Genomic DNA, 12,064 nt, shown 5'->3' on the forward strand with positions numbered 1-12,064 from the left:
GCGGGAGAATAATTTTGTTTACGGAATGATCGGAAACTGGGAGGAAGAGAAGGAGAAGGACAAAGGGACCTGCGACTTCGGAAACTCTCTTCTCTTACAGGTCTTGATCTTCTGCATCATCGCCATGCTGTCAGTCCTTTAATTAGGCCAGGTTCAGGTTCTCGCGAACCAGCTAGCTTACCATAGAAAATGTTGCCCACGCACAATAGACAGTTCTTTCCGCCACCGAAATTGATTCCATCTCCTCTTTTATGCTATGCAGCCTTTTCCAGTTTTCCCTTTTAGTAATACATGCTTCGTGAGAACTTTTGCTGATGGCCGCTGACAGGCAGCAGCAACTTTTGGGTATCTATTGATCAAGAAAACAACCGACGCCTGGCCTCCAATCCTTAACCATCCCCACCGACATCTTACTCCTGACTAAAATACAGTAATCCCCCGAATATCAGATCATCTTGTCTGACCACTGCTACTCCTAACATTTTGTGGTTTTGTGCCATTTTTGGCTTTCTGCGCTGATAGACTCTTTCTGAAATGTGCTCTAAGTCTGTCGCGTCTCTTTTCATCAAGAAGCACCGGCGACGAGGTGACTTGGTTACTCGAGCTGAATCTGTTACTCGAGCTGGCGCCATAGTGGAAGCCGGGTCCCTTCTTCCCTTTGACGAGCGTCTCCAAATACTGTGAGGGCCGGGGGGCTTTCCAGCCCGAAGTAGAATTAGGCGCAGTTGAGGGCGGCAGCATTGATGTGTCTGGTATCTTGGGCGAAGGTGGAGGAGGCGCTTGGGTCATGATATCTTGAGCCCGTGAAGACTCAGGTTGCGCGGGAAATATGGTCCTACGTGCCTTGGAGGACAAGGGTGGCGCTGGCCTTGTTTTCACACTCACTGAAGATGTGGGATTAGATCTTGTATGATGCTCCGCTCTCTTAACTGAAGCCCCAGACGATCTCCTCACAGGATTCGCTTCACGGACCGGAAGCATCTCCGAGATTTCCATCTCCGTGTCACTCTCAATCGTTTCAACCGGCTGCAAGTCATCCGCGGTCTTTCCATTCGTCTTCTTTGTCGCCGAGCTCAAGAGATCCTTTCGGCTCGACCTCTTCGACACGGGGCTTGATAGATTTTCCTCCTCCTCGCTCGACCCCCCTTCATCGTTTGAACTTGTATAAATACTAAGCTCGTCATCATCCTTCCTTTTGTAAATCTTTTGGTTCGCTTCGTTGAACTCTTCCGGACATGACCTCAGGATGTGACTAAGATTACCCCTGTGTACCAGGTATTTGTTGAACAGTGGGGGGCCTTTCTGCTTGTTGAACCATTTGATAGCGACCATGGCTGATCTCCCGGCGCGATCCACGTATTCCTTAAAATAGGGGAAGGCTCGGATAAAATCGTCATACAAACAGTCTCGAAGCAGACTTTTTGGACGAAGGTAGTTCAAGTATAGGCATGCTTCAATGAAAGATAGCTTGGTGCCTGGTGCTGTCTGACCATCATTGCCACTTGCGTATCTAGGATATTGTTGTACAAAGGTTTCGAACGGCTCATGAGGAGCACCCGGCGCTATGCGCGGTGGTACAGGCAATTGCGATCTCCTGACCAGCTCGTTGCTTTCCAAAAGTTTGCGAGAATTCGTTGATGCGGTTCGTTCTTGTGGTCCCGTCTGTGGAGTGGTCGGTTTCTGGGCCGTTTGTCTTTGTGGTTGTTGCTGCACCTGCTTCTCTTGTGCCTGTGGTTGGACCCGATGTTGTTTGGCTTGTTGTTGTACGGTTGGCCCGTTTTGGTTCGCAATATTCCTGATCTCAGGCACAGGCCTGGGCTTAATGGCGGAGGCTGGACGGCGGTTGGAGGCTCGCTTCACAGGAACCTCCTCATCGTTGGTTGACGGTATTATCTCCTCGATCTGTTCAGCGCTCTCGTCTCCGTCATCTTCCTCATTTCCCTCGATAGACTCCCTGATAGATTCCTGGGTCGTGGGCACACAGTACGTGTTGGGAATGCAAGATTCGGAAGAGGGCATCGAACTATCAATTACTGGAGGCATTATCGTTGGTGCGAGGCGTTCCTTCTCAGGATGACTTCTCTTCCTTTTTCTGCCAACGTCGTCAACGTCGATGGGTTTGAACACAATCCGAGCTCTCCCTTTCCCTGGACTTCCATTCGCCTTCGAGGGTGCTCTGTTTGCCATGACGGTTTCGGGTACAATAGATTGCGTGGGATTGCTCGGTTGCGCGCATGGAGGTGTAGCCATGGGACCTGTAGATTGCGTAGTCGGTTGCGATGGATGAGAACGAACGGCTATTCGGTTAATTGGGACGTTGCGGAGAGGTTGGGCGTCTGGGATTCTCGTTTCCATATCATCTTCAGATTCGTCGGACATCGGTGGGTCTTCGAGCATCGGTCTTAAGGTTCGCGGTGGTGGGCCTACAGTGATCGTTTTGGGGGTTTCGTGTGCGATTGATGACTGCGTAGTTGGGTTGATGAGTACTTTTATGGAGTTTGCTTCGTTGTTCTGATCGCGGGAAGGGCTTGGACTCCAAGGTATCGACCTTTCGGGAGAGGATTGAGGTGGTTTGTCAAAATTCGACCTTGAAACGCTTGGATTTCCATCTCCATTCCGCATGCGCTTGCGATTGCTGCTCCTTGATGGACCAGGACTGGCACCTCGTTTTTTACCTTGCGGTGTTTGTTGCTGTGATCTCTTCTTCTGGGCAAGATATGCTGCTTTTGCACCTTCCAAAACGCTGCCAGGAATATTCACCAGCCCATGACGCTGGTTTTGCAAGTCTACTGCCCAAGAATCTTGTTTCTCTAGCAGACCCTTTTGATCGGAGGGAATGTTTATGCCGCGACGCCGGGAAAAAGGCTCCGTGACGTCCCGCGAGGGGGACGAAGCGGGAGACATTGGACCGTGAGACTGTCCTGCACCAGTCACGATGGAGGTTACATGGGCTGTGGTAGTGGTGGTGCTTGATAATGGCGTTGTGTGACGGGGCAATGGATCGGCGGATGGAACACGAGGATTGGCTTTGGGGGATTTTCAAAATGCGTACGCAGCTGGTTATCGTGCAGAAGCAGAGATGTTGTTGTAAAGTGGAATTTGATGTAGTGACGATCGAGTGAAGTGATGGATATAGCGAATAGAATCGAATTGTAGCGCGACGCGACGGGTAATTTTGGGCCGCGTAGAAATCTGCGGGGTCCTTTTTGTAGGGTGTGGTAGCCTGTACTCGGGAGATGGCTCGTGCTCGATCAGCGCCAAGTCGTCGGTACTTTTGAGTTTTTATTCTGCAAGACTTTGCATGTGCAGAGTCTACTGGGCTGCTTGTCTGGGTGTAACTTCAGCTGCACTGCATCAGCTCAGCATGAAGGCGATAAACGTTGTCACGATATTAGAGGATGGTCTAGACGAGAAATATTCACTTTTATAGTCCTAGCTATCACAAGCCTTACTGATTATGCCGACTGTGGTGCTAACATTATCTGCCTCCATCGACAGTGAAAAATGTTAGACATGTACCAGCTACCCCCCTGTCGTTAACAAACTGTCCCGCTCCCGGGCGCTGACTTGCAAGGGTCTGACGCCATCACGCATCCTACATCCAGCTCAGATGCCCAAAGGTTGTTCTCGACCTTGGACTTTGACGACGCACAACTGTGATTAGCTGTGCGGGCCGGCATCTTCTTCTGCGCCGCAACACCCTGCTGATACCCTTTCGTCATATTGCTTGCTGTCTCTTGCCTTATTCGCCTTTAACGTCTGAATTAGCCTGCGCCATCCCGTCTTGATCAAGACCCCGACCTTTTTGTGCAGTCTTGTCCGTTGTCAACCTTCACCGATCAGCGAACCCTGAAGATCGACCTTCTCCTCTCGCCGCTTCTCCATCTATCCACATATGACCTGCTTGTCTGATTATTTGCCTTAAACAGCCGCGACCTCACCATGCTGTTGATATCTCACATTCGATCCGTGGTCGTTGCGTTTGTTTGAGCGTCCTGAAGCGGACCATCGTCACATGCGTTGGGTCTTAGACATCTAGGACCCTTCAGTTGACGGCCTCCAGCTATCCGCATACCGGACTCCAACTTTTTATACCCCTCAAGTCGCTTGACTTATATCGGTACACCTTTACTCTTGCCGATTCTCACGATAATTACGCCGTCAACATGGCGCCGCCAAGAGCCGACTCTGTAGCATCGGAAACTTCCCCCATCCGAACCCGCCGCGATTCTATCAACTCGATCACAACGGGGCAACTTGCCCATACACTAGACAAGATACACACATCTGCAAGCCAGTCTGATTCTCTCACCACTTTCAACGACTTTGCGCCGCCGCCGATAGCCGCACCTACCTCTGATAACAAGGGAATAGCCGGTGATCTCGTTCAGCAAGGCTTTAGCGGTCTTTATAGTCGACTGAGGGAAGCCGTGGGTGGTGGAGGTTCTCCAAAGTCGCCCCAAGAAGGATTCCCAGGAGCCGAGAGATCGGAGCCGTCTTCGAAACGAACCTCGATCACTGCGAATCATGGCTCGAAAGCCTCCATTAGCTCGCTGAACCGAGCCGACACTGGTGCCTCTATGTCCACCTCGTCCTCACAAGTCCTCCCAAACGATGGAACTTCAGCACAAGTAACCGGTGGCAGCATCGAACCCCGACCGCAGCCTCAGTCATCCAAGCCGTCGAGCATCAGCCTCATGTCTAGTAAAACATCCAACACTACGAATCGTCAAAGCTTTTCCAAGAAGGCACCGAGCTCTATTGCCGCTGACCCCACGATTGCCCCGGTGACAGTACATAGGGATCCTAGTAATACCACTTTACGCACAGAGGACAGCGGTGGTGTCGGATCGAGCCGCAAGAGCATCAGCAGCAGGGCCGAATTGCAAGCTCATCTAACAACAGCCGAATCCTCAGCGAGTCTGTTTGATATGAAGGATGGCAAACTTCCACCGAGGTCAAAACGTGAGGACACTTCAAGCATAGACGAGAGCATCAAGAGCCCGACGAGCCCTAGGAGCGCGCACCATCATCGTACACCCTCGTTACAGACATTGCAGACCCGAAGCCTTCGCAGCCCTTCTGTTACTTCATCTTTACTGTCACCCGATAGTGTAAGAAGAAAGCCCGCTGTTATTGACCGAATCAGCCGTTCAAAATCGCCCGGCGGGCAGAATTCAAGAGATTCCTCATTGGACAGGGGCACCGCAGAGCCTAGCCACGTCAGCACTTCTGCCCATGATTCAGTATGCCACGATTCTTTCTCTCATAACCCTAAACAACAGAAGATGGCGTCTGGTGACTTCAGAATACCCGGTACCGTAACCAGCAGCGAAGAGGCTTCGGAACAGGTCAGCGCTCAGCTCAACCGTATGCGCAAACAGGTTTTGAGTAAAGAGTTCTGGATGAAAGATGACACTGTCAAAGAGTGTTTCCTTTGCCAGACACCATTCAGTGCATTCAGACGCAAACATCACTGCCGAACTTGCGGCTGCATCTTTGATTCAAAGTGTACCACGGTTATATCAGGAGAGAAGTTTGGTGTGCAGGGCTCATTGCGCGTTTGCAAAAGATGTCTTGAGGTCATCACCAGACGATTTGACGGCAGCGGCTCGGACGATTCTGGAGACGAGCAATCATTTATGCCAAGATTCTTTGGCTCAAACCACGGAAAGTCTCCCAGTAATGCCAGCCAATCTAGGCCGCGGGATAACGAGTCTGGGGTTGCTTCAGAAGGATCGGAGGACTCGAGGCCTGTGTCAAGGCCTGTAACAACGCCCATGATGGCCATACCAGCAACACGTCGCCTTGGCGAGTCTCGCGCTGCAGCTATCTTGGAGATAGATGCCCCCCAGTTGAGTAGGCCTGGTTCGTCACGGTCACTCAAATCTCTGAGCGCGAGGCCACACTCATCTGCGGGTCATAAGAGACATCATTCCAAGCATGCTGGATTCCTGAATCGTTTCAAGCCTGTACCACAGGAGCCTGCGCCATTTCGACGTGTGGCTGATGATGAGAGTGCTAAGAAGCCAAAGTTCCCAGCTTTCCACGACGATAACATCATCGATCCGGAGCTGGCTGACTACATGTCTGATGAATCGAGCGAAGACGAACAGATGAGTCTTTTTGCGACAATGACAGGTGACTTGCAGCCTGGAAGCCTCGGCGATGACAAGTCAGAACTCTCGCCTTATGTCAACGCTAATAGGAAATATCGCCATAGGGCTGGCGAAAAGAGCATTAGCGGCATGAGCTTCGCAAGCAGAAGCGGTATTGATGAACTCCCGGGCAGCCTTGGGGCATATCGACGACCACCAAGGCGACGGAACACTAGCAATGTTGGCAGTATGCATCACTTGCCATCGCCGCGCCCCAAGTCCGGTGTATACTCTGGTGTATACAAGGGGCCATCCCAGTCATCTGAAATGCTCTTTGCGTTGGACACGCCCCATCACAGTGGGAACCTGATTACTAGAAGTGATTCTTTACAGCACAAGAAAGCCCCCAAGGTTGAGCTTAACTCATCGAGTTTGAGGCATGTTGATAAGCTTCTTCATCAATTACTGGATGATTCGAAGATCTCAAATCCACCAGCATGGCAGAAGGCTTTGGTTCCGATTCTTTTGCGGGCAACGGACGATGTGGACCCCGATGTTGCGAAAGGCGAAGACATGGATATCCGGCATTATGTCAAGCTGAAAAGGATCCCGGGAGGCAAGCCTGGCGATACAGCCTATATCTCAGGCGTAGTCTTTACTAAGAACTTGGCATTGAAGAGTATGCCACGAAGAATCTCTAATCCTCGTGTCATGCTTGTGACATTCGCCATCGAGTACCAGCGTCATCAACAGCATTTTATGAGCCTTCAGCCCGTCATCGAGCAAGAAAAAGAATTTCTACGTGTTGTGGTCCAACGAATCACGAATCTTCGTCCTCAGGTCCTTCTCGTTGAGAAAAGCATATCAGGCGTGGCGTTGCAATACCTGTCTGATGCAAACATCTCAGTGGCATACAATGTTAAGCACACAGTCATTGAGGCGGTCGCACGATGTGCCGAAACAGACATCATATCCTCGCTTGATATGCTGGCCCTCCCCGTTCAGATTGGACGATGCGCAAACTTCGAGGTCAGGACATTTGTGAACAATGACTACCCAGGACGCAAAAAGTCATACATCTTTTTGTCAGGTTGCACACCCGAGCTTGGATGTACAATTGCGTTGAGGGGCGCTAACAGCACTGTGCTCTCAAAAGTGAAGCATATCATGGAGTTCATGGTTTATGTTGTTTATAACCTGAAGCTTGAGTCAAGCCTACTGAGGGATGAGTCTATCGAGCTCCCTGAAGGTGGCGATTCCATGGCAAACTCTGTGCATCTCCCAAGCGACAGTGTTAGGTCTCAGAGTGTCAATAGTATTGATCACTCTCGAGACGGTCCCTCTGTTGTGGTCAATCATCCAGCAAGCGAAAGTGAACAGCCTTCACAGACTACAGTGGACAGCTCTAGCATTGCCGAAACTGATGATAACGGCTCTCTTGAACAATCAGGACAATTGGTTCACGAACGCACTGGCTCGAAATCTCTCCAGGAGCCTGAACTTGCTCCTGCAGACCAGACTATTAGTCAAGTTCCAGACGATGTTCCAATGCCGACTTACTACAGTGATATGGTTGCCAAGTACGAAACCAAAATCCTGTCCGCTTCGCCGTATGTCAAGTTTAAACAGCCTTACCTTTTGATGAAGGCACGTGAGCAGGAGAGAAGATTGCTGTATCTACGCAGGCTCCGTAATCACGATTACTATGAGGAAAAGGGTGATCCTGAAAAGGCAGATCCGCCCCGATTCCAACTCATCAAACCTGAGATGGTCGAAGCGATCGGCCAAAAGGCACCGCAACAGATCATGGAGATCCTACGCGCTGTTCACGATGCTGAGTACGACAAAGCCTTGTACAATTACCAGACTCAAACACGGCAGTGGGAGACGTACATCCAGGGCAACCTCGACCTTTTTGACCCATACTCACATCAGAACATCGTTGTTCTTTATTCCGTGATCTGCACTGAAACCAAGATCCCTTGCACTGAGCCGTCTTTGGTAGCCATCAATTTCTACGATGAACAGCACATCGACACTGGCATGGACCCTGACTGTACTTTGGGACAATACATTGAGGATCTTGCGTACACCATGAATCAAGTCTGCACCTCGAATGGCTGCGAACGCAGGATGCTAGAACACCACCGAACCTATGTCCATGACGAGTCTCGGATTACAGTCTTTGTTGAGAACTTGCCAAATAACTCTTCCATGGCCGAATTTGACGGTATCACGATGTGGACTTATTGCAAGATCTGCAAGAAGGATACCGAAGAAAGGACCATGTCGGAGGCTACTTTCAAATATTCGTTCGGCAAATACTTGGAGCTCCTCTTTTGGGGACGTGGACTGAAGATGAAGGACATGCATGACTGCCCCCACGACCACCACCGAGACCATGTTCGGTATTTCAGTCTTCAGGATGCTCGAATCCGCATTCACTGGGACCCCATCGATTTACTTGAAATCGTTGTACCACGTGCGAGAATCACTTGGAAGGTGGCAACCGATCTGAAACTCAAGAACGAGATCTTTGCCCGAATGGAAGAGCGATGGGCCAAGTTCATGACTTCAGTCAGAGCAAGGCTGATGTGTATTCGCATCGACAGCGTGCTACCCGATAAAGCAGATCTGTGCAAGTCTGAGGTTGACCGTCTAACGGCGAAGGCGAAAGAGGACCTACCACTAATTGTGAAGAGACTGCAAGACATCTACGTCAACTCAAAGTATTACGAGGTGGTGCCGTTCAATAGTATCGTCCGAGAGATGCTTGAAAAGGCTGGCGAGTGGGATCAAGCTTTTGCCAAATTCGAATCCGATTTCCTGAGCGACAAGGATATGCGCCAGCTGACAATTATGCAATTGAAAAAGATGTTCACCGACAATGAGTCGAAGGAATCGCTCACGTCAAACGAAGGTACACCATCAACGGTTGACAGCGAAGAGAGGCCTTCTCAGACATTCACAGAGGAGGAGGGGAAGAGCACCCAACCTACAGACTACACCGACAACACCAGTATGGAGGCTAGTGTCGCTTCATCAAAGCCTGTCGATGACAAAGATATCCCTATCGATGACAAAGATGTGCCTGATGAGGATGGCAAAGTTGAGATTCCTGCGGAGGGTGCTATTGAACGAGTCGAGCCATTGGATCTAGCTTGTACACCTGCGACACCATCCAAAGCCCTTCCCGAATATTTCCCACCCGTCGAGGCCTCGGAAGACCTAGACGATCAAGAAACTCCTCTCGCTGTTGATCCTGAACAAACACCAAAAGCCCCGGGCAAGGCTTTCGATGCGATTCCGGCCAACCCCGCTGAGCCACTCCCATCACCTATGGACGCATTGCCTTCTCCCGCACCTTCTCTGACAGAAAGAGTTGACCAAATGCGGCGAGACCAAAGTCAATCGTCGATACCCACCCCTGCTAGCGAGCGTGGACCGACTCGCAAATCTGGTCAGGCGGCCTCTCCTCCGATGGTGAGGTCGACTTCTCATCCTACCCGTGCACTGCCTAGAACACAGTCGGGGATTGGGAAGGGCCTTGGTGCCAAGGACTCCAAGACAAAGCCTCCTGAGTCTCTAGGACTCGAGTCAACAACAACGGCCGAAGGATCGATCAGAGTGGATAAGAAGCTCTCTGAGCGTCTAGGTTTGAAGAATCTCAAAGACAGGGGCAAGGCGACTGCTTCAGGAATCCCGCGATTCGTCCATAAGAAGAGAGAGTCCAAGGTTTCAACGCTCGCAAAGCATTTTGAGCAGCTCAGTCGTGAATTTGAGAAGGAGCGTATCCGGGACCGTAAGAAGCGTGCCGCAAGTATGCGCCAACCTCGAGCCATGCTACCTAGAACCACTACAAAGGCCATTGTCGAGGTTTATGACGATGTAAACGAAGCTTTCGAGGAACCAAGTCCTCCCACAGAGAGTGTTGCCGAGCGCGAAGCTAGCAAACGAGCTGGCAGCGTTGCTTCAAGAAAATCTGACTCTCAGCACAGGTCGGATCCTATCGCTGAGCCGCTGACGCCTGCAGAACCACCTGCGAGCGTGGAGGAACAGCAACATGGCAATCAAGCTCAGCAGAACGAGGAATGTGAACAGAATGAAGAGTGCCAAGGCAAAGGAGAGCAGGAAGACAATGACGAGAAAACGGAAAGGGAAGAGAACGATGACCACACCATTGCGAATACCAGCCAGACGTTCTCGGACGACGAAGAGAGAACCACTGATCTTGAGCACTCGGTCCCAGATGAGTATCTGCACGATATCAAGGAGATTGCAGATTCAGTAGACGCAAGCGAAATCCCATTGGAGCTACCCAAACATCAAAAGACAAGCTTGATGAAGTACCTTACCAACTTCTGGGCTGAGCGAGGTTCAAGCGGCTGGAATCAACTCGAATACCCTGTCAACCCAAGCGACCACATCTTTGTTGACTCAGATATCATTGTCCGAGAGGATGAGCCAAGTTCGGTAATTGCGCTCGCTCTCAACAGTGAAGACTACAAGGGCAAGTTGCGCAACATTCGCAAAGAAGCACAAGAAATCATGCAGCGAGAGGGTGACAGCGGTGTTGAGGGAGAGCCCAAATCTCTTCCCTCTGAGGGCATCGACTGGGTATCTGAATCAGACCTAGAGAAGAGTCTGCTTCGTGTCACAGGGACTCATCTGAAGTATCAGTTCCGGGAAGGTACTGCCACAATGACTTGCAAGATCTTCTATGCAGAACAATTCGATGCTCTCAGGAGAAAGTGCGGTGTTGCGGAACGCATTGTCGAGTCACTCTCACGATGCCTAAAGTGGGATTCCAAGGGTGGCAAGACCAAGTCGGTTTTCTTGAAGACATTGGATGATCGACTGATACTGAAGTCTCTTTCCCCCATCGAGACTTCGGCTTTCTTGCGTTTTGCCCCTGGCTACTTCAACATCATGGCGGAAGCATTGTTCCACGATTTGCCTTCCGTGATTGCCAAGATGCTAGGTTTCTTCCAAGTCTTCATCAAGAATCCTGTCACAGGAACCGACATCAAGCTGGATCTTCTGATCACTGAAAATCTTTTCTACGATCGCACCGCAACAAGAATCTTTGATCTCAAGGGTTCTATGCGTAACCGCAAGATCCAATCTACTGGTGAGCAGAATGAGGTCCTTCTTGATGAAAACATGGTCGAGTACATTTATGAATCGCCCCTCTTTGCGAGAGAGCATTCGAAGAAGCTTCTCCGTGCTTCGGTATGGAATGACACCCTGTTCTTGGCAAGACAGAACGTGATGGACTATTCACTCATGATTGCTGTTGATGAGGCTCGTAAGGAGCTTGTGGTTGGTATCATTGATTGCATTCGCACATACACGTGGGACAAGAAGCTCGAAAGTTGGATCAAGGATCGTGGATTTGCAGGCGGCGGTCGCAACCGACCTACTGTCACAAGTCCCAAGGAGTACAAGTCTCGATTCAGAGAGGCTATGGCCAGGTACGTGCATGGTGACATTGTCAAAGCTGTTTGAATACTGACTGGTGTCTAGATATATCTTACAGGCGCCCAACTGCTGGCATCTGTTCAACAATCCTCAGTACCCGCATTACTATGGGCGCGCTAGGTTCGAGGAGCCCGAGATGCTTCGCTGAGGAACATACAAAGAAGGAAATTGAAAGGTGAAAATCACGAATGAAGAAAATAAATGTAGTTCATGACAGCCATTGTAAACGTTAAAGGGGGTTGCATTTTTGTTATATGTAAAAGCAAGCATCAGCGTCGTTGGGGGTATTTACGAGAGCATTCATTCAACAAGGGAGCATACCGTTTTACGATACATTGAACTTGCATTTAAATAGCTTTATGAGATATGCATCATGATTAGATTCAATGTCTGGCTGCAGCAATTAAGCAACCATTTTCTGTGATCTGTTCATGGAAGTTTGACCATGAGGCTTCGGGGCGTTGTGAGACCTGCAGCGCCTGTAA

At 50.2% G+C, this 12,064-nt stretch overlaps 2 protein-coding genes across 2 annotated transcripts; one reads left to right on the forward strand and one right to left on the reverse strand.

Annotated features, from left to right (window-relative positions):
* Positions 1-47: 47 nt before the first annotated feature.
* B0J16DRAFT_2495 (uncharacterized protein) lies at positions 48-3,156 on the reverse strand. The gene has a single exon (XM_046123090.1). The coding sequence runs from the start codon at positions 2,902-2,904 to the stop codon at positions 451-453; it is 2,454 nt and encodes an 817-aa protein (XP_045988224.1). The 5' UTR covers positions 2,905-3,156; the 3' UTR covers positions 48-450.
* Positions 3,157-3,944: 788 nt separating this feature from the next.
* On the forward strand, positions 3,945-11,977 carry B0J16DRAFT_2506 (uncharacterized protein). The gene is made up of 2 exons (XM_046123098.1): positions 3,945-11,572; positions 11,625-11,977. Exons 1-2 carry the CDS (start codon positions 4,167-4,169, stop codon positions 11,725-11,727), a joined length of 7,509 nt encoding a protein of 2,502 aa, XP_045988225.1. The 5' UTR covers positions 3,945-4,166; the 3' UTR covers positions 11,728-11,977.
* The last annotated feature ends 87 nt before the right edge of the window (positions 11,978-12,064 follow it).

This window comes from Fusarium flagelliforme (assembly GCF_020744385.1).
Source record: "Fusarium flagelliforme strain FIESC 12 MPI-CAGE-AA-0113 chromosome Unknown B0J16scaffold_1, whole genome shotgun sequence".
NCBI classification, from domain to species: domain Eukaryota; kingdom Fungi; phylum Ascomycota; class Sordariomycetes; order Hypocreales; family Nectriaceae; genus Fusarium; species Fusarium flagelliforme.